The sequence below is a fragment of the Kryptolebias marmoratus genome, linkage group LG9 (genome assembly GCF_001649575.2).
Source record: "Kryptolebias marmoratus isolate JLee-2015 linkage group LG9, ASM164957v2, whole genome shotgun sequence".
Lineage (NCBI taxonomy): Eukaryota > Metazoa > Chordata > Actinopteri > Cyprinodontiformes > Rivulidae > Kryptolebias > Kryptolebias marmoratus.
Window position 1 is genome coordinate 13,278,133 of NC_051438.1, and position 22,770 is coordinate 13,300,902.

General features: G+C 42.2%; 2 protein-coding genes across 2 annotated transcripts; both read right to left on the reverse strand.

Moving 5' to 3' along the window:
• Positions 1-60: 60 nt before the first annotated feature.
• Positions 61-9,373, reverse strand: LOC108242038 (probable ATP-dependent RNA helicase DDX41). Its single transcript, XM_017426613.3, has 17 exons — positions 9,210-9,373; positions 6,595-6,690; positions 6,074-6,224; positions 5,893-5,967; positions 5,754-5,814; positions 5,544-5,680; positions 5,358-5,430; positions 5,091-5,244; positions 4,036-4,172; positions 3,690-3,852; positions 2,362-2,493; positions 2,202-2,273; positions 2,019-2,115; positions 1,666-1,815; positions 1,484-1,555; positions 544-654; positions 61-448 (listed from the first exon to the last, which is right to left on the reverse strand). The coding sequence occupies exons 1-17, from the start codon at positions 9,234-9,236 to the stop codon at positions 312-314; spliced, it is 1,845 nt and encodes a 614-aa protein (XP_017282102.1). The 5' UTR covers positions 9,237-9,373; the 3' UTR covers positions 61-311.
• Positions 9,374-9,682: 309 nt separating this feature from the next.
• fam193b (family with sequence similarity 193 member B) lies at positions 9,683-21,402 on the reverse strand. The gene is made up of 10 exons (XM_017426709.3): positions 21,025-21,402; positions 19,094-19,372; positions 18,414-18,600; positions 14,731-14,949; positions 13,276-13,687; positions 12,980-13,163; positions 12,663-12,896; positions 11,450-12,518; positions 11,283-11,358; positions 9,683-11,177 (listed from the first exon to the last, which is right to left on the reverse strand). Exons 1-10 carry the CDS (start codon positions 21,181-21,183, stop codon positions 11,081-11,083), a joined length of 2,916 nt encoding a protein of 971 aa, XP_017282198.1. The 5' UTR covers positions 21,184-21,402; the 3' UTR covers positions 9,683-11,080.
• Positions 21,403-22,770: the final 1,368 nt, after the last annotated feature.

Consider the following 22,770-nt stretch of genomic DNA (forward strand, 5'->3'; position numbering starts at 1 on the left):
CCACCGAGAAAAAACAAGTTACACCTTTCCATTTCTTAAACACAAGAAACAAGGGATTAATGACGAGTAGAAAAGCTTTTTATTTACAGATAGAGCTTTGAAAATTGGCTTTTTACAAAGACAGGTTTACAGCAAGAACCTTTAGGAGGAAAAAAAAACAAAACGACAAAGGCGAAACAAGTGACCTATCTGTGACCTTCGTGATGCTAAAACACTTCCTTAATTTGCTGACATTAAAAGTAACTACAGTTTCCTCATAAATGGTTCTCACTTCTGTCAAAAGGACAGGTGGCTCGCTGTTGATGAAGCTCCTAAAAGTCCATGGAGCTATGAGCCAGGTAGTCTTTCCGTCCGATGTTGGTGACCTGTTTGGTCTGCATGGCCTCCAGCTTGGGGCAGTCTGTGATCCGATGGCCGAGACCGCCGCAGAACGTGCAGCCCCGTTCCCCTGAGGAATCGCATCAAACGGACAAGTTAGCACTGGTCTGCGAATGCCGCGCGCGGCCGACTAGCCGCCGACGACGGGTGAAGGAGACGGCTCACCTCCGATGTCCAGCATGGTCTCGTCCCCGGTCTGCAGCACCTGGAGGACCGGAGGAACCTTCTGCTTGGCTTCGACCAGCAGAGCTTTCAGATCCATTAAGACGGACTCGTCTATCAGGAGACACACACACGCTTCCTGTTAGCTTTCTGTGGTTGAACACTAAACAAGACGGCTTACTGTATTCAGTTTAAAAAAATAAAAACAGTTTCTTTATTCTTTCCTGCAGCTACAACATTAAAACTGATAATTGTTTGTTTCCCGGTGTGTAAGAATCATCGTGCAGAAGGTTTTTGGTTGTCAGTGCATCCTTTGTGTTGGTGTGGATCCTCAGTCATCCCCGGGCTGAGGCTGTTGGACGCACGAGACTGCGAGAAAACGAGGAAAAGTTTTCATTGCAGTCTCGCTGAGCTCTCGAGCGTTTGCGACCTCGCGGCTGTGATGTGGGTTCCATTTTTTTTTAAAAACCCACAGCCTATTTATATCTGCACGGCTTGCGAAACCACATTCCTGGCTGTGCAGGTCGTTCTGTTGTGCACCTCTGCCCACATCCAACTCAGCCAACTAATCATAGACTCCACGTCTATGATTAGCTCTACGGGAGTAGGCTTTAGAATCGATTGATTAAAGAGTCATTTGTCTGCTTAGAGACAACATACATAAAAACATCATTATCCAAAAGGGCGTTAACACACCGATCCTTTTCACTTCCTGTTTCGCAGAGACAATTGAGCTCATTCTCGATGCCACGTCATGCTAAGATGTGAGAGAACAACCCAACGGCTCTCACAGCCGTTTTATTCAAACAGATTGAGTGTGGAAGCTTTTTTTGTGTGAAATTATTATTTTTTAACAGCTGATTAAAAGGTCCAGACTAACAGAAAAGAGACATTAAGTGTGAACTCTGTGTAATATCTCCTGCTGTTAAAAGTGTTTTCTCACCGCAGCCTTTATTGATGAACGTTGTGGCAATCCCAGTCTTCCCTGACCGTCCGGTTCTGCCGATTCTATGGACTGGAGGAGATCGTTCCAACAAACCGGGGTAAGAAAACAGCCGTGATCTCATAAATGCACATCGATGCACGTTTATAAAGGCAAAGCGATCTGTGTTTGAACCCTCTTACCGTAGTTTTCTATCTCTTCGGGCATGTCATAGTTCACTACGTGCTGAATAGCTGGGAAATCCAGACCCTTGGAAGCAACATCTGTGGCAACTAATACGTCTTTCTTTCCTTCTTTGAATGCTTCAATGGCTTTTGTTCTTTCTTCCTGATCTGGAACAAAAAAAACAAACATCTTCAATAAAACAACATTCTCCAAGAAAATCACACATTTCTGCTTCATAAAGTGACATTTGAGAGCACAGTGACACCTGGTGGTCACAATAAGGAACTACGTGAACAATATATTTCTTCTAAATATATTGTTTCTGTGTCCTGACTGCTTTTCCGTTCTTATAAGCCATAGCTCTGCAGACCTTTTCCTCCATGTATGGCCACGGCCTCCACTCCCTTCAGCAGCAGGTACTCGTGGATGGCATCAACATCGGCCTTCTTCTCAGCAAATATCAGCACCTGTCGTAACAAACGGTGACTTGAGACACGTTTCCCCCTCGTAGATTTTTAGACACGTTCGTATGACAACAGTGGCCGGTGCGTACCGGAGGCGTTGTTTTCTGGAGACATTCGAGGAGGTACACCATCTTGGCCTCCTCCTTGACGTATTCCACTTCCTGTAAACACATGGCGAATATTCAGCTCGGATGTGAAATGCTTTTAGCTAAAACTAAACGTCTGTTCTTCTCTGAGAGACGAACGTACTTGGATGACGTCCAAGCTGGCGGCTCCGGCGCGGCCCACGTTGATAGTGACTGGTTTGACCAGAGCGCTCTTTGCGAAGTTCTGGATCTTCTTGGGCATGGTGGCGCTGAAAAGCAGAGTTTGTCTTTGTCCCTAAAGGAGGATATGCAAAAAAAAAAAAATTAGCACAGGTGTTTTTTTTGTTTTTTTGTAGTATGAAAATAATTTCCAGGATCAACAAGACAGAGCGCAGCAGCTGGAGCAAAAAAAAAAACACTTGGCAAAACCACGAGGACTGCTTAAATGGTGAACTTTTGCTTCGTCTGAAAACAGGAGTGTGGGAAAAAGTAAAAGCGCCAAAAAGCAGATTTCATGGATAAAAATCTGTACGTGTTCAGGCCCTCTCGTCAAATAAAGAGAAATGGAAAGACAACATGGAGCGTCCCGGCATCTGTTTCTGCCATCGTAATTTATTTTGAAAGGATTATGAAGTGGAAACTATGGTCAAGGGGTGAGCTCGGCTTCACTGTCAGAATATGAGCGTCCGCCTTCAACGTTGAGCCACTGGAAAGTGGAAGAACATAAAGAACTAGCAGGAGGAGCAGCAGGACAAGCCTCTGTTTTATTTCAGGGGTTTCCAGTTGACTGGGAAATCCCAACCGTGTGGACACGGTTATATTTTAAGCAAAAACACAAAACAGGAAACAGTCCTAAATCGTAAAGCAGCAGCTGAGATCAGCGGTCTTTAAGATGCTGTCTCTGCTTTTAAACAGTTTGTTGCTGAGCTTTATTAACTAACCCATGGCCTTATGAAAAGCATGAATTGCTGCAGGTTGGTCTTATGTTTGGTAGGCTGAATATTTGAAAAAAATAAATAAACAAACTGAATATTTACCAATGAATTAAAAAAAGCAGGGATATCCTAATATTTCTGCTGGACCAATCATGTAATGCAACACTGACAGTGGTGGAATGGTTTATAAAACAGCGTTCGCGTGAATTCCTGTCAATGTTTTGGAGATCGGAGTTGCCATTTTGGCCCCCAGTTACATTTGCAGTTATATATTCAGAACTAATCTGTATTTCTTCAAACTAAGGTCATTCAAAGAGCTGTCTACAACAGGTAAGATGATAATTGTTCAAAACCTTACCACAGGGCCTTACATAATCTGATCTACCCTCTTTATATAAATAAATATATATATAAACAGTTCAGTAAATGATCAAACCAGATAAAAAGAGAGACAATAATGTTTCTGTTTGAAAGGAAGCTTTTAACCAGTGAGGAGGATCTCGCGGTCGGACAACAGTGTTTATTAGTGAAACCCGGTCCTGTCTGAGTGCCTCACCTTGAAATAGGAGAAGATGGTCCTGATGTCTTCTTCGAAGCCCATGTCAATCATTCTGTCTGCTTCATCGAGAGCCAGGTAGCGACAAATGTCGAGACTGACCATCTTCTTCTGCAGCAGGTCCATCAGCCTTCCAGGGGTGGCAACCATCATGTGGACACCACTAGGACAAAGAAAACACACTAAATAACTCACTACTTGCCCTTTTAGAGTGTACATGTATATTTTATGACCTAAGCCCTCGAGTAGTGATGTTGTTTCTCCTCTCAGACTGACGCAGTGAAATCGTGCTGACCACGCAGTTTTTTTTTGCCCGAACCCCGACGAGCTCATTAGTTGCACTCACTGCTTCACCACCTCCATCTGCTCCTTGACGGACATCCCTCCGATGCAGAGGGCGGTGCGCAGCTGCGGAGCCCCTTCCTCCTCCAGCAGCTTGCAGTAATACTCGATGATGCCGTGCGTCTGCCTCGCCAACTCTCGCTAGAATTAAAAACAAGAGGCGGGAGTGTATTAATAAAAAATAAAAAAAATAGGCAGGTGACGTGTCCCAAGGGAATGACGGAGCGGTCCTCCAATTACAGGACGAATCCTAATCTTCTGAGCTGTGCTTGCCATGCCCCAAAAAACAGAGCGCCACATAGGTTTATTTCACGGTTTTTTAGTTGGTACTGATTCTAGACACTTAAATAAATGCTCTTAAGCACAGAAAGAAAGAATAAGTCCACTCTTTTATTCTTTACCAAAAGATACTGAAGTCTTGGAAGGTGTATTCAACAATGCTCTGATTTTAAAATACTTATTCCAAACAGTACCTTTAAGCTGAATATTTAGCACTGAATTATATGTAGAAAGGGTTGAAATGACTTGCAATGTATATCGATAAAGAACTGAATAGAAAACTAATGCAAGTCTTAAAGAAGTCTTCTACAGACTACAGCAGAAACATTTTTGTTATTTTATCCCTTTTTTTTTTTACACCACTTAAAACATTTATGAATACTGCTTAACAAGAAGATCATCATAAAAACATACACTGGATTGTTTCAGGAAGACATTAAGGTCCTAATGATTCAAAAACAAAAGTTAGACCTGACAGTTATCTGAGCCGGAGCAGTTCGCTGAATTGTTTCTGTTTACCTTTGTGAGGAAAAACAAACTGAAATGTCATAAGTCCATTAACAACTGCGCCCCGTTCTTTAGCTGTGATTCAACAGCACCAAATGATAACCTCAAACAGCTCAACGTCCGTGACATTAACGACGAGCAGCCTTTAATGCCATTAATTTAGTGGCAAAATGATGCACCACGGCTTACTGAACTAATCTAGTGTTTTTGCAGTAATTTATCTGAGTAACTATTCTTCACGGTGACCGCTGCATCGTGGAGGAGAACCTTTACCGAAGGACAGATGATGAGTCCGTACGGTCCCTCCCGCTTGAAGAACGGCAGCTTCTTCTCCTGCTCCAGGGAAAACATGATGATGGGCAGAGTGAAGACCAGAGTCTTTCCTGATCCGGTGAAGGCGATGCCGATCATGTCTCGGCCCGACAGCCTGCACACAAACAGGCGAACACGCATTTACCCTCAACAATCAACACTGCCTGTATTACACTTCACCCCACACACACACACACACACACACACACACACCACGGCCGGACTTACACGGTGGGGATTCCTTGAATTTGAATCGGTGTCGGATGCACAATCCCTTTCTTCTTTAAACCTTTTAGAATTGCTGCAATCACAGAGAGACGCCGCCGCTTGTGAGAACCACGTTGGAACCGCTGAGGGCTTTGTGCCGACAGGGAAAGTGTGCTCTTTAACGTGCGAGGCAGACCGGGCTGTCACCTGGTGGAAACTTCATCTCCCTGAAGCTTTTGATGGGGGCAGGGATGCCCTCTCCGTCAACCAGAATGTGGAATTTCTTCCGGACGCGCTCGTGCCTGGTGTCCGGCATGTTCAGGATGTAGCGCGGTGCCTTCCAGCTGCAAACGACATTGGAGTCAAATAAACAATGTTTAATGTTTGCAATATAGAGCTCGCAGATTCAGAACTCACCTTGTTTTAATTGGATCGTCATATATGATACCTTTGGCCATTTCCTTCACAGACATCAGGGCTGAAAATGAAAAAAAGGTCAAATTAGTTTTTGACAACAACATTTGAAAATAAATTAGTAAGACTTTCCAGAATGTACCTCTTCCCTCTGCAACACTTTCAAGAATCTTCTCCTCCTCTTTCAGCTGCTTCTCCTTGGCAGACTCCTTACGGGCTGCAGACACACACGTGCAGAAACAGAGGTCTCACAGAACTCGTCCACTTGAGCCAAACAAAAAGGATCAAAACGGACATTTATCATGACGCTTCGAACCACCTACCTTCTGCCTTTTCCTTGAGATGCTGATGCTGGTCGAGCAGACTGACGTTGGAGCGTGGACCGAGACCCTCGTCCTCGTCCCTCTGCTCCTCCCAGCTGTCCTTCTGCTCTTCGTCCACCGCTTTTCCTCGCAGGCGTAACATCTTCTGTAGCTGGAAACCAGAGCTGGTGTTAGCGGCTTTAGGATACGTAGCCAAAGCTGAACAATTTTTCCTTTAAAGTTAAATTACTTGGAATGATATAAGCATCACAGTTTTTCAGTTTTTCTTTCTCGAGCTCCCAGTTCTCAGAAAACGTTTTGTGTTTTGCTCAAGCTGACTTGCAGCAGCGGACACCACAAACGTCGAGATGTTCAGAATGGATGACGTTCGTTTAAAGGGCGACGTTTTTTTTGGATTCGTCACATCTGTCCAAACAGCCGCTGCCTGCTCCTCGAACTCATTACTTCCATCAGTACTACACCGGGCAGGATTGGCTCGGCTCCCCGATGCGTTAAGAAGGAAAAAGCGAAAGATAACTTACCATTTGTTGTTTTCTAATTTTGACTGGAACATATGGAACATAATCGTCATCTTCCGATCCATCTGAGCCGGATTTGTCTTCCTCGCCATGGGACCTCTGTGGGAAAATGAATCACAGTTACAGTAATCGTTTAAAATCACTGTGTTAGTCCTTTTCTTTCCCCTCCCCTGACAGATTTGAGCTCAGCAGTAAACCTGAATCATCTAGAAGTACAACCACTCCTTAAAAAAAATTATTTTAAACGTAGCCGATGCAAAAAACACTTCCTGATGTGGTGGCTAATTTAACCTTATATGCAAATAGCATGAAATAATGACCCCAGTATGACCATCACAAACACTTTAATGTGACTGGGACAGATTTTTAAACATCACATGAACATCCACCGATTGTTCTCCTTTCTAAGCCCTCTGAGTAACAACCAAACCCATTGAAAAATAGGTTCAAACAGAAGTCCTATAAGACTGAGTGCGTGTGTGTGTTGTCTGCAACACCAGTTGTTAAATTCTGTGGCAAAACTACAGCGAACACACTAAAAAGGAGAAAAGCTGAATGAACAAAACCAGACGACTTCCGTGAAGCGCAGCACGAGCTCGAGACTGTAAAATCTAAACGTGAGAGCTTGTCGTGTATCAAAAACAGCAGGAAGAAAAGATTCAAATCAGAATCTGATTCATTCTCACTTTGCATGCCATGAAACGAAACTACAGGCAGCTCTCTGTCTGCTGCAAATATTTACTAAGAATGAGTTAATAATGGACTGAAGATGATAAAGATTAATAAGCATCACTGCTTAAAAGACAAAAAAGCAACTATAGGACCAATTTACAACTACACTAACATACAGGTCATGCATGAATAGGATTAAATAATAGAAAACTGATTTTAAGAGGGTTTTTTATTATTAACCGAGGCGGTTTAAGTCAACATCGGTGTCAAATTTATTTATGTAGCACATTTAAAAGAACAGTAGTGGACCAAAGTGCTTCACAATTTACGCCAACCATCAAACAAGATTAAAACAATAAAAATAATATAAAGCACAGAAATACAAACAGTGAACAGAAAACAAGTTGAGTAGAAGTATCAGAAAAACAACAACTCAAGCTGTGTTAAAAGCCAGTGAAGACAGATGCCTTTTTAAATGAGATTTAAAAAGAAGAAGAAGCGAAGATGCCCGTCTTATGTCAGAGGGCAAGGTTGTTCCAGAGTTTAGGTGCCACGGCAGAAAATCGCCCGATCTCCTCTGAGCTCCATCCTGGTTTTTTGGGGGGACAACCACTAGCAGATGATCAGATGATCTCAAAAGACACATTGAGGCTGAAAGTGCCTGAAATACCACCTGTGCTCAGATCAATGAAATGGTTACGGGGAGTAGTCAGAAAGCTGGATGTGGCCAAACTGTCAGAATAAAGTGACAGAGAAGTAAATAACGAATGAACAGAGGTCAGTGTGCAAAACCGAAAGGATAAAAAGATAAAAGGAAACACAGCTGAAGCAGATAAGTCATCTCTTATCATATCAGGCCAGAACGATAGACCGCTGCGATGACAGAATCTTATAGAGCAGCTTTAATATGTTGATGGGAATTCTGTCTGTCCGTTTCTTGTCTTACACACAATACAAACCTACTCTACACTACCTTTATCTCATGATAAAATTACTATACCAACTCTATACTCTTTTAGATGACAATGAATGCCCCAATGAATTTCCATGGCACAAAAGAGGGTCACCGAATGGTTTGATGAATCTAAAACTAATGTGAATCACAAATGTTACGACCAGTTATGTCTCATCCCTCCAGTAATATTCAAGGAAATTACTGGTTTCAACCTGAACTTCTCCCTTTTAAAATAAAATGATGTTAGTGCAGGCTACAGCTAGTTTTAATAACGCTTATGACTGAAGAGGTTTGTTACAGGATGTTGTATGAAATAGCTCAGTATAATGTAAACAAATGAGTCCAAATAAGGGTATCTATAATAAAGTTACGACTTACATTTAGATATGTTAGTTAAGAAATTACAAAAAAAGAGCTTATGTTAGAAGAAATGATTATGATTGGAAGCGCATTAAAAATAAAAACTTACAAATGATGCCAACATCATGTATCTGGGTTACAATATATAATTAGATCGATGGAATTCTGGGTACTTTTCCTATTTATGATTAATTCAGATCCCCATTATTCCAACCCACTAACCAAGGACAATTTATTATTATGATTTATTTATTCATTATAAAGGATGGCCCTGCTAGGTAGAAAAAAAAATAGTGATCGGAAGTAATACTGTTGGAGGCTCAGCACTGATAATACCAAAGCTAATTTAAATAGTCTGAGGGTTTAAACCACTTTTTAAACTTAAACGTCAACGCTTCGTATTTAACGTAGCGAGACCTAATAGTGGTTTTATTTAATCCTGCTGACCATAGACAGAGTATAAACATGTATAGTCTGTTAACAAGTCGGTTTTCTACCATTTAAAACACGTCGGTATGTTTAATTTTCATCGTTTTGGTCGACGTACGTCTTTAGCAGCCTAGCTAGCATTAGCTAACCTCTGCTAGCCTGTCCTCTAAATATTCCAAATGATGTCGTAGCTTGGACTTACCTTTTTAGGACGATTTTCGGTCTCCATTTTTTTATTATTATTTAGGATTTCAGTAACTTCTTATGAAATTACTTGAGCAACGTGTTAGCAATACAACACGAGCCACTCAGTTCGGCTAATATAGCAGCTCCATATGTTTACAGAACAGATCCCGTACGGAGCGCCGCGAGGGTCAAAACGTTCTTAGTCGCGTTTTCCCGAACAGCCCTTTGGTTCTGCTCTGAAGACCAAATTAAAAAGATAAACACCACACTTTATTTTTGTCAAAACGGTATCGTTTTAATCTTTCCGAACGAAAGATTTTTTTTCACAGTATCAAAAGTGAATAAAAAAACGAAACAAGCCAACATACATTTGGCTATTGTTGGTATAGTATAAATCTACATTCGAAACATTAAGATAATCTTTTTCTAATTAAGTATAACCTGTAAAGCATCAGAGATATTACATTAAAAACAGAATCTCAGCACAGATTTTTTTTTTTTTCTTAAAAGGACCAATCTTCATGAAAGCCATCAGCTCAAAACATTTACACGGGAGGAAAAAAAAAACCTAAAGGTTTCTGCTGTGATGGTTGCAATCAAAACAAAATCAGAACAAGAGCTTCAGACAGATTAGTTCAGGAGGAGGGAGCCATCAAGTTAACAGTACAGGTAATAGCAGAGATATAAAAAAAATAAAATAAAAAAGAATCAAGCTCACACACAACCCTCAGAAACATTTGACAAAGGCTTGAAAGGGCCAAAAATATCCACTCATTATGTACAAGCGTTTTAAATTAACTGCGACGTTGTGTCGTGGTTTCAGTGTTGGGCCTGAACATGTGCTGCAAGGGCTGAAGGAGCCGTCTATGGAGTAACGGTGGCCAGAAACTTTCTTCGAGAAGTGTTCTGGATATAAAAGATAACTGTCCATCACTAACGCTACGCAGGAGGGACTGACACTGAAGCAACACACACAAGCTGTCAGTACAAGACTGGAGGGGAAGGGAGACAGGATTTCCATTTTCTGTCCTACACATCATTATCATCGTCATGCACAGGGATGCATTCGAAGGGGTCCTTCATTGGATTTATATTTAAGTTTCATCCCATGGATCAAACGTAAAAACAAACAAAAAAAAACAAATTCATTAAGTGCTAATGATTATATTAGTGTTGCCGTCAAATCAGCTGCTTAAACATTCATGCTTTGTTTTTATATTGTTTTTAAAAAAATTCATAGCAAGACAGTATTAGCAGGTGCTTTTGCCGTTTTGTCGATCATAATTGAAATCTAGGAGAGCTGTTTCACTTCAAAACCACTGGAGTCTCGTCGCGGCAAGAATCAACGCAAACTGTCATCACTGTCGCTCAGTACGGTTTCCCCTCATCGTTAGGGTCGAAATGTACTTTTTTTTTTGACAACTGTACAGTGTCAGGCAATTTCAAATAGTGTTTCGGGCGGTAGAAAAAGCAGAATACAGTGGGCGATGAGCACCAATTTGAATTGATTGGAATTCATCAGTTTCACAACGTTAAAATGTCAGATTTATTTTTGATAAAAACCATTTATTTCATATAAGGTAATTGTTTACATACTACATACGTAAGAACATGGATGCATTTGATTCAACAGACTTTTTTTTGTTGTATCTCTCACTGAAGTGAGCATCGCAGTAATAGCAAACAGCAGGGTTGGCCTTGAAAACGGCTTGTTAGCCTCGAGTCGTGTTTCAGTCTTCCAACTGGGACTTTCAACCGGAGTTTCTACTTGGCTTGGAGAGGAGAAGAGAAGTGGGAATGAGAGAAGGCTTCAGGTCGAACAGGGCTCTGCGGAGAGAGTCTGTGGTGCGAAGTCGTTTTTAGTTTTCCTCCGGCACTCGTCCCGAGTTATTGAGCTGCATTAGAAGCAACCTTTTTGAGGCTGAAGTTGGACCAGTTCACCGCTACCTTCTGGCGAGTTTGTTTAGCAGAATCGAGGCAAAACCTGCAGGAAACAAAAGACAGTTAAAAAATATATACGCTTTCAGTAGTGTAAGCAAACGTAACAGTTTATAGCTAAAGTACTGTTTTCTAAAATAGTGCTCTTTACCTTTTGAAGTATTCAACTTCCCGATCGATCTCATCCATTTCTGTTGGATCCACATCTTTAGGAAGAAATACGTCATCTACGGAATGAAAACAGGGATTTTAAATTAGATGGGCAGTGTAAAAAACAAAAAAACACAACCAGGTATGAATAAAATTCTTCTTTTGTACCAATAGCGTTGCTGGACTTTTCTCCCTTATTCTTGTTCTTCTTATTTCTTCCCTTAGGTTGCTGCTGCTGAGGCCCGTTTGCTGGAACGGCGGGATGAGCTCTGCTCTCTGGTTCCTGCTCGGACCGGCCGCCTCGTGTTTCTGGGTCACACTTCCCTCTTTGTGTACCCAAGGCGCCGCCGTTTGCTGCATTCGTCGTGTGTTTGGATGATCTGCCCTCCTCTGCCTTCTTCGGCCCGTTCCTCTGGTTGTCTGCAGAGTGCTGAGGCTGTTTGCTCCCAGACTTTGAGCCATTAGATGTCATTTCTTTAGACTCGTTGGGTTTCTGCGCTTCATTACCGGAGGCAGCTTTGGTTGGTTTGTAAGAATTTTGCTCTGGCACAGATGGCTCCTGTCTCTGCTGCTGCTGCTGCTTTTTATTCTTCTTCGACTTCACGCCGCCATTCCCAACTGCTGTGCTCTTGGGATCGGCGGTGTCCTCCTTCGTTTTAGCCGTTGTTTGAGCTGGCACCTGCGGTAAACTGTCGGGTCCGGTGGAGGCGCATCGGTCTGGTGAGCGAACTCTTACAAGCTTCGAAAGGCCGGTAGCAGTGTGCAACCTCTGGGTGTCCTTTGAAGCAGCACTAAGACCCGGTGAGGTGTTGGTGGCGGCGTTTTGGGTCGAGATGAGATTTGTGTCCTCCCATCCATTAACCAGGTCCAGGTGGCTCTTAAAGGTTCCCAGCGAAAGAGGCGATAGGTCCAGGTCTATCTGCTGCATGTCGGAGGAGCCATTCAGGTGGGACAGTAAGTGGTTTCCCTCCAACGTGGCCGCCTTCTTTGGGAAGTCGTTGACGTCCAGGTTGAGGTCGTACATGCTAAACGAGGCCCGGATTGAGTCTTTGATGGTGTTCTTGATCTCTTCTAGTCGACTTGTGAGGAAGCTGTTGACCCGCTCGAGCTCCAGCTGAGGCCAGTCAAGCAGCCGGCTGGTTTCCGGACCGTCGGGAACGGGTTCGTCCATGGATCCGGCTGAATTTGATTGGGGTTCACTGCCTGCAGCACCCACGTTGTTCTGCTGAGCTTTCTCCTACAACAGAAATGCCACACGTTCAAGAGTAAAATGTGATAAAAGTACTGAGATATTAAAAAGAGGTGTATAAAAAAAACATATTGAAGGGTTATTTATCCCTTTTTTTTTTTTGACCAAAGTATATTTGTAGTAAATGGTCACCTTCTTTTTCTGTTTGTGCCGAGCCCTTTTGGCAGCTTTGGCACTGTTGACAGGTTTGGGCTCTGAACTGTTTATGAAGTCTAGCAGCTCGTCTACGTCCCTGTTGTCAATGGCGCCTGCCACTGTCAGTTCTGAGTCTTGGCGTTGAGGCGGCTCCTCTTTACGCCTGGTTAGACGCGAGCGGAGCTTCTCTCGGATCTCAGCGTAGTTCCGGCTGGTTGGTGCAGCTGGAGGCTGTGAACAGACGATATGTAACCACCACGGCTCCGTTTCAGAAATGTTTCATAAGCCTGCAAGAACAGGTGTAGATCATATACCGCGTTGTGTCCGAAGAACTCGCAGTAGCAGCAGTCGCAGTACTTCCCGTCCTTCTGGTTGGTCGAAGAGGAGGCACAGGAGCTCCTTTCAGAGCTGCTGTCTTCATCCTCCCCCTCTTCCAGCTCCGATGAAGGGTGGCACAATGTCCCATTTGTCACTTTATGCCCTTTACATGCCTGATCCCTACAAAAGAAAGACATAAACCCCATATAATTAATTGGCACTCCTAATAAACACTCATTTCTTTCCACATTTCTCATGATAACACAAACAATGCTGAGACATCAATACTAACCTGCAGGCTCCAGCTGTTAGATGGCCTACATTGGATGTGGCCACGGTTCCCTGACTGTGTCCGTTACAAGAGTGATTGCAGCCCATAAGAGACGTTCCCAGTTTGCTGTGCTGCGTGTTCACAGGCGGAATGTGGGAGTTTTTGCATGGGCTGGGCTTGTGCACAGACGTGGGGCTGTCTGGACTTGGAGAGCTGAGTTTGGCCGTGGGGCTGTGGAGGTTTGGTACCAGTGGGGGAAAGGAAGCGTGAGCTGACACGCCGGCGCTGCAGGAGGAGCTGACGTGGCCGTGCTGCCCGGAGCTCGGCTTCGGGGGCAGGAGGGAGGAATGCTGCGACGACAGGCCGGTGGGGCTGTTGGGGGGTACCGACAAGTCTGTGTGTTGGTGGTGGTCGTTTGGATGAAAGGCTTCACCTGGGCGATGAAAAGGAAAAACAGTTTTACTTATTGACTCTTACACATGTGCAACATGTACAAGAAGTTTTTTTTTTCTGGATGTGCTGGGCATTTTTAAAGCATTTAACCACCTGGCACTTATTTTAGTGTGGGATTCTTCTAAACCCCACCGTCGGCTGACCACAAAGACCGCCTGTCATCATTCCACCACACTGGCTTACCCTTACATACACACAGCTCTGTGACTACCTCACTCGGCGGCTCAGAGGCATAACAGCAGCAGGACTTCCCCATGTGTTTCGTGAAAGGAGCTATAGCTGGTTCAGTTATGTCCAGCCGCCTGCATGGTTTCAGTGAATCTGTATGAAAAGCCTCAGATGTGCAACAATAACAAACAAGACCAGGCAAGCGCAGCGATAGAGAGTTCCTTAAAAAGGACAGGAACAAAACTTTAGTTAAAAAACACTAACTAATGCTCGGAGCACTGCTGAGTTTATTAAGGATTATAAGAAAGCTGGTCAGAAAAACATGGCAGACCAAAAGAATTTATAAACAAAGCATGAAGGGAATTAATCGTAAGCCCCAACAAAAGGAAAGTCTGAAAGCTCCACAGAGGATTCTGAAGTTCCTGTCCATGAACTCATTTTAAGCTGTAGACTATGAAGTTAAATAAGGATAAAAAAAGGAAAACAAAATCACTTTAGGAAGTTTAAGTTTAGTTTACAGAGTGCTTGTTAAACCCGATTTCTATTTTGACTCAAAATTACAGTATTTAAGTTCCAGGTTACCATTTTTTTTCTTGTTGTTGTTAAACTCTATAGGAATTAGTGTCCTAGATGTTAAATAAGCTTTTTTTAAAGGTAAACTCAAATAGTTGCTTGCAGTTTCTATCATAAAAGTGTTTCATACAAAATAATGAACTCATAATTACAAAACAAACCAATTTAAACTGTAGTTTACACTGCATTACACAGTTGCATTTTTAATAGAATACACCAGATAGTGTTTATTTTTACATGTATTGCATGTTTGTAAGTGAGGGATTTAAAACTGGAAGTCACCTGGCGGCGTTGGTCGGCGGCACATGGTCTTGAAGTGCTTGGGAGTGGTCTTACAAAGGTCTGTGGAGGTAGACAGGGAGTTCCCAGCAGAAGAGCCGCTGGAATTCTGGGATGACGGGTGACTGTAGGGACAGACTTTGAACCCTGACGTTTTGGCGGATTTTCCAGGCGCTTCATGGAGTCCTCTTTTCTCGTGACAGGCCGTTCCTGCTGCTCCCCCTGCAGATGGAAACATGCCCACATTATTTTCACACTACAGACAGATTTAAGGTAACACAAGCTTTTTTTTTTTTTTTTTTACAAATAATGCTGGTTTGGCTTGTTTTAACCATGTGGTGGTGGCTTGTTTATCATTTCTAGAAGTAAAAAAAGAGAACATTAAAATTATTAACAGCCCACAGAAACAGCCAACACTTCCTGCAAATCAAAACAAAGACAGTTGTGCTGCAGTATTTGATTTTTTTGTTTCAACATTCTCATTTGTTTGAAACTGTACCTCTGACCAGCTCTCTCCCTCTCCTGTCATCTGAAGTTCGCCGTACTTTCAGTACATTTCCCATACTTGCAATAAAACAAGTATTTGTTTGGTATTACGCATGGTGTAATCATAAGAGTAGTGCAAGTCTAAAGTTTTTTTTTAAGTTGTTTGAGTTAACTTCTTAATCAAGGAAATAAATTAAATCAAAACAAAGCCGTTTAAAATGCTACTTTGTCTATTCTAAAAGATGCATCATTTGACTGCTGTCACTTTTCCTTCTGGCATCTGGCAACAGCCCTTATTTAAATATTAGAAGCAAAAAGCAAAGGTGCATACAAGTTTAAGTTTACCAAAAGATTGGGAGAGAAAATAGTCAGAGAACCAAAACAAAAGCAAAGTCAGCAAAGTAGCTTTTAGCTAAGCTTCACTCCTGTGGAGGCACATGAGCACGTTTTACTTTCACTTCTTCTTAAAAGAAAACATCCGCCAGCTGTCTTGTTTTTAACGTGTTCCAACCCCATGCAGCACCTGAGCCGTCCCACTACACCACTGCGCAATCAAGACAAACGTTAGACACTGAGAAGGCAGCAAGTTTTTTTTGTTTTGTTTTTGGGAATTTTGGAATCTTCTTCTTGAATTTAAGTTTCACGAACAAATTTTGGAAGGTGCCAAGGCAGCTACTTCCCAAAATTCCAACATGTCTACTTTAAGCTAAAACAACAGATGTACTTTTTGTCTTAGCATGGCCACTTTAACTATTGCAGCTGTTTTATTCAGCAGAGTTTTCCCTCTGGTTTTACTTGTCTAAAATGTACAGCATCATTCTGTCATTTATGGTGCAGTTATTACTGCTGACTACTGCTTAAATGACACAGTCCAGTCCATGGTAATAACCACGTAAGAAAGTAGTTTCTGTTTTTGGGGTTTGTTAGTGGCTCTAGCAAAAAAAAAAAAAAAAAACTTGAAAAAGTTGACTACTTTTACTTTAGATGGTTGCTTCTATTAACATGACAGTGTAAAGTAAAGTGGTGTTTCAGTGATGTGTTTCTGGGCTGAAAATCAAGAATGAGTTAAAACATAGATGAGGTATAATAAACCACAAGCACTGAGAGCTCATGTGATAATGGAGCAATGACAACAAAGTACCACTGGACCAGAACAGCACATGCTGAGTGGCATCAGATGCTGTGACCCCACCAACAGATGGTCTCTGCTTCTTATTGAGTCAACTGTGCATTACAATAAGGCAGTTCATCAGAGAGAAATACCTCAATTATAACATTATTTTATAGCTCCAATAAAAAGGTCTACATTAATGAAAACCAACGTATGAGCAGATATAAGCAGTCAGTAATCTGTCTTTCCGTGGGAGATTATTATAGTTTGGAACTTTTAAAGGGACAGTCCCAAGTTTTTTTTAATCAGTAATCAGAATCTTATTTGCCGTAGAAGTCACTCAAAGCATTATTTGTTTTGCATATCAGGCAAAAGTTCTCTTGGGGGAAACAAGCTGACAGATGGTCTGAGTGGGACCAAACTCAAAGCAGGCTGCTGCCATCTCAAAACAACTAATTTATAGTGGTTTGTACAAAAACTTTTTTTATAAACCTTCACACCACATTACTTTTACATTAGAAAGTTTTTTTTTTCCTTTTTTTACACAGCAGTCTTTGGGGGCAGCTTTGGAACAGAGCTATGGAGGTCACCTTCCAATCAGAGGATCGGGGGTTCAATCCCCCACAGCAAAGTGTCCTTAGAAAAGACACCTCTGCTTATCAGTGTATAGGAGATGTATATAGAGTGTAGCATATATATATAATAAGGCACTGAATGAGTGTGTGTGTGTGTGTGTGAATAAGCAACATTGTAAAGCACTTTAAAGAACCTGACGAGAATAAAGAGGAACTACATAAGCGTGGACCATTTATTTACACTGAAAACTGTGTCAGTCTGCTGGTCTGCTGTCTGTCACAGTAATACTTCATGTGGAAAACGTGCTGCAAACTAGAATGTGTTTTGCAGCCATTACACATGTGCATAACTGGGAGGAGAAACTATCTGATGGGGAATAAATAATGCAGAACAAAAAAAAAACATTTAGCAGTCCAATAAACATTATTTTATTGATTTTTTTTTTTCTTTGTTAAATACTGCCTCGCTTTTCTCTCAGATAGTTTCTCAGCCTGGCTACAATTACCACATTTTGTGACACAAGTTTCACGTGAATCATTGCTGGTAACAGACAGCAGACCGACTCGGTCTTCGGAGTCACAGACTTCTGTGTGAATAACCGTCTCAGACAAAAGTGGCAACCAAACAAACAGTTTTCTCCATAAAAAGGCCTGTTTAAATGGAGTTTTATCAATGAATGGATTACCAGGGCGCTGCGTGGTGAGTTTGTCTTTAGGTGTTCTGATTGTTTTTACAGCTGATTGGACCCGCTGCGGTCGCTGTAAGCTGTAATGTGCCGTTTCAATCACAAAACAACCGTTATGTCTCATTTTTATTCCACCTAATTAAACACAGAGCTGATGTTACGTTCACACTGAAGCTGTGTAGAAAACAGCTGACAGGTGTCAGCACACTGTGGTTGATTTTTTTCTTTCTTTACAATTTCAACTCCTCAGTCTTTGCTGTGACACTGCGCTCTGTGAAGTCACTAATCTTTGTATTATATTTCCAATATATCTGTTACATAACTAAGCTCATCAAGAAATAACTCCACGAAAATGCAATCCAAATAACTCTAAACTGTGTTAATGTCAAAATAACAACATGTTTCATATGTCTGAATATATTGTAATATTCACAGGACACAAGCAGCTCTACCAGGTGTGAAGGCTCTCAGTCAGAGCCGTCCACTTGCAATCAAATCACTCAGATGGTGTCGGGACTGAACAGGGTCTATACGTTTCAATGCACTACATGAACTAAACAGAGGTCTTATCTGTAAACATTACTCCGCCTGCCATATAAAAGCAGCTCGAGGAGCTTTGACTGGATGATTTTTTGGTTTGTCTGAGACTAAAAGTTGAGCAAAGAGTCTTTGAATGCGTCACACACCTCGTATTAAGTGAGCAAGACAGCCAGCGCTGATTTTCACCAAAATCAACTCCTCAACACAGAACAGGATAAATCTCGTGTTAATATCAGCAGTCACGGTCTCTGTCATGAAACGCTCTGATTAGATCCCGTGAGGACAGACCTTGCTGTGAGTGTGAAGAAGTGTTGTGGTTGCAGTGCTCTCCTCCGTTGGTGTGGGCTGAGTTCCAAAGACCTGACAGTTTGTGGGCTGACAGGAAGGAACTCGGGTCCCAGTCCACGGCGCTTTGCTCCGGGTAACCGTTCCCACAGCTTTGGGACTTACAGGAGGATGAGTGTGACAATGGTACCTGAATTTAAAGGGAAAAGAGAAAAAAAAATAAAGAAAAGGAGCAATTAGCTGATCATCTGGCTGTTTTACAGGCTTGTAGCTTGGCATAACAGGAGCGTAACAAGTCGAGGCAAAGCATCTTAGAAATGCATTAACTCATTTGAAACAACAGAAACAAAATATTAAAGGAACGTATTAACCAGAATTACAAGGCAATGATGAGCAGATCTGCCTTTTGTTTTCTTTATGTTTTTAATGTTTACCATTTGAACCAAATATCTATTTTGAACACAAACCTCATGCTCGTTGTAATCTTGTTTAAACGTTATTCAGCACTATACGTGCAGCATTTACGCAAAATCAAAACAAAAAAAGCGAATGCGATCTCCGTTTCTGCTTTTTTTTTTTTTTTTGTGCACATACAGAAAAAAAGACCGTTTTAGTAAGCCCCACATCCAAAAACAGTTTATCTTAATATAAGTAATGACCCAAATCGGTCCCTTTTTATCTACCGATGTGGGCTGCTCCTGCGCGCTCCGCCTCTCCTCCTCTTCCACGCTCTTGCAGCAGCTCTGACAGATCCACAGAGGCACCTCTCCGAGCAGGGACTGAGACAGCGAGGGCACGGCGTCGGCCAGCTTCCGCCCCGGCGCCTCCCGCAATAAGGCCTGGGAGAGCGTGGGCACGGCGTCGGCCAGCTTGGTCCCGTGGCCCGCGGGGAGGCCGTTTGCGGAGCCCGCTCCCCAGTCCTTGAATTCTCGGTGGCACAGGAGGCAGCAGGTGTGCATGGGCTAGACAGAGGAGGAGAACGTTACAAATCAAGCTGCTGTCTGGGATTTTGTTGGTTCACAAACAGTCGGGGGCAAGAAGTAAAAAATTAAAATGTTTGCTCCTTATTTAACCAGCTTGAAGCCAAAGTTAGGGAGTTGGTTCCACATGCAAATGTTTCAAGAGCCTGTTTGCTTTTCTACAGGGCAAGAGAACCACCTCAGCGTCATCAAATTTAAACTTCCCTTTCATCCGCTCTGAACTCTGACAACCATTCAGCATTGTTTTATTTTCTGTGGGACCACAGCGTCTCCATTTTCCATGTTTCTCAACGTTCAAGTATCACCAGTCTCGCAAAGTCGATCCGAACAGCGTTTGTGAGAAAAGTGATGTATGAAAGCAGCAAATAAACCAGCATTCACACACTCCTTCTGTCTGTTTGCAGCAGCGTTTACAAAAGACGACAGGCTGCAACAATAAATCGGGAGGGAAATGAGGCAAATAATAACCCTAAAGGTATAACACAACCAGACAAATCTATTTTAATAGTATTGCCTAATATCACAAGTTCGTCTTAAGGAGCACTGCAGTCTGTAAGGGCTTTATAATTTACAACAGCCAACAGTTATCAAATAAAAATCAAAATCGGGTAAACAAAACAAAAGCAGACATATCTAGGAGGCTAAGGGGGGGGGGCGCTTGATGAAATATGACCGCATGATACTGGCATTTATCCACCTTTATCCACCCTCAGCTACATCAGGAAGGGCAAACAGAGGTGCAATGTGTCAAACACACAGCACAGACAATGGAGATGACACAAATAAAAAAAACAAGTGTAAACAGGCATCAACTACAGCTAATCCTTAAAGTGTGTAAACAATGAGTCACCACAGGTTTGTAAGGTGCAGTAAAATCCAGTTAAATGCCTTCTAGGTTCAATTTGTGGTAAATACAGTCAAACTGGGCATGTAGCTTTGAAACTGAATAATTTATTCAATCTAGAGTCACTATCAGGTTGTAGGTGTAAGGCTAGCTTGGCTGCTGAGAAGACAGTGGTTGAATCTGCAAAGCATCAGCTTCTCTGTTTAACATCAGCTTGGATTTTTAACACCAATGCCTCCGGTTTATGTTACAACTTTCTGACAATTACCTCCTGCTGGGCTCCAGAATGTGCAGCGAAACCGCACATAAATAAAGCAATGCAACCAATTAGTTAACAAAATGAATAATCTTGTCTTGTTTTAACCTCTAGCTGGCACGTCGGTCCTGCACACCGACCGTCTGCCTGGGATGGAGCACGTTTGCAGCACGCTAGCTACCTTGTGGCTAACGCTGTTAGCTGGGCGGGCGAAGAGTTGTAAAGGCTGGAAACAGGACGACCTGTCCGGGGCACAATGTCACCTGTCCGGCGGGAGACACGGGCTGCGGTGCCCGCCGACTCTGCTGGCTGAGTTCGGCTTATTATTTATTTAACTGCACGGCAAACGCCGCGAAGCTCCCAACATCCACGACAAGTCTGAAATAGCCTTCAACTACCGAGCATTTAATTGCACCTCGGTTATTGTTTTGATTGAGTAAAATCAGGAGCGCGGCGCTTGGGTCGGCGGAGCGGTGCTAAAACACGGGGTGACTATCCCGTTTTAAATGGAGCGACTGGTTCGCTTTTAGCTACCTGGTTCGCCCTGGTGTTGGCCAGCCTATCCAGCTCAGCATCTCCGCCGCCACCGCCAGCTGCATCGCCGGGAGAGACGGGGCTCTTCGCTGCGCTCTGCTGTCCAGGCGACAGCTCCTTCTGGACGGCCGCTTGCTGCTTGCTTTTCTTCCTCGCCATTACGTCGGTGCCTATGATACGCTTTGGCCAAGTTTGCACCAGTTTCGAGGGTTCAACGAGCACACTTTCGTTTCTTCTCGGACCTGAAAATGTTCTCTATCTCCTCCAGTGAAGACAACAGTCAATATGGCGGAGGACTGGCACACTCAGAGGTTCAGAGGTTAAAGATACTACTGGCAAAGAGGCTTCACTCTTCTGCGGAGAACGTCGTTACGGCGTCGTTCAGGAGGTGAAGCCGCACGTCGCCATCTTTGATGAGGGCAAACGTCTCCTCTGTTTTTTTTGTATGATATTTTACATACAAAAATATAATTTCAAATTAACAACCACTCTCTCTCTCTCTCTCTCTCTCTCTCTCTCTCTCTCTCTATATATATATATATATATATATATATATATATATATATATATATATGTTATATTATATATTTTTCTGTATTGTACTGCTTCGTCATTAGACATTATTTTTATTATCACAGTGGTCGTATTACTACAGGCAATAAATAAGATAAAGATTTTCCATTTAGGTATTATAGCTATGCTTAATATCTGAACAGATGTAACTATGGAAGTTTTAGAGCCAGCTCAGCTAAACTAAGTTTCTTAAGCTTAGTTAATTTCGTAATATCTCATATTGCATAGAAAATCCCATTCTGTAGTAAATATTGAGATAAGAAGTGTTTCAACTAAAGACTTCATACAAAAGAGTCTGCACATCTTAAAAAAAAACTTTATTTAAAAATATATATCTGCAAAAGCATTTACAAAATGGGTACAAATTTATCAGTATAGGATAATATATCAGTTACAATATTTGAGTTAAGATCTCTTGAAGTGGGATTCTTTGGAAATGTTATAAATAATTAATATCTTACCTGTTATACAGCACTTTGACTGACCTCAGTTTGGAGAAACAGATTTAAATTCTGGCCTGACTGATGCGCTAATGGCTAGTCCAAACAGGTCCAAAACCAAAGAGGATTGCTGCCGTTTTAAACCAACTCAAGTATAAATAAATTTACAACTCCTTCAAACTCCGTTTTATAAACCTTTTCGTCACTGTTAATTTTGTATTGCAAACACAAGTAGCAGCGGCAGCAGCTAGCTGTACCACATCCAGCAGGAAGGTTTGACCCAGACTAAGTGTGTAATGCAAAATTGCAAGCAAAGCTTTAGAAAATAGCATTAACATAAAGTACTATAAGATTTTTTAGATTGTAGTTAATTTAAGACGGATGCAAGCAATCATCTTCGGTTTCTGCGCTGCTTGGACTGGCCATTATTTCTCTAATCCAGTCATGATTTAAACTCTGTTCCTCCAAACTGAGGCCATTCAAAGATCTTTCTTTCTACAGCAGGTAAGATACTAATTGCTCATAACCTTTCCACAGAGCCTTTGTTTGGAAATGGTAAAGGTAACTAACAATACAAAAAAAAAAATGTTTTTTGATGCAAACATGTGGAGGTGTGGTTGTTGAGTATGTTGTTTATTAGCAGTTATTTTCCAGATAGGAACCGGGACAATTTCCCGGTGGTATCTTTATGAACGGTAAATGGCCCGCACTTGTATGTTAGACTCAAAATAAA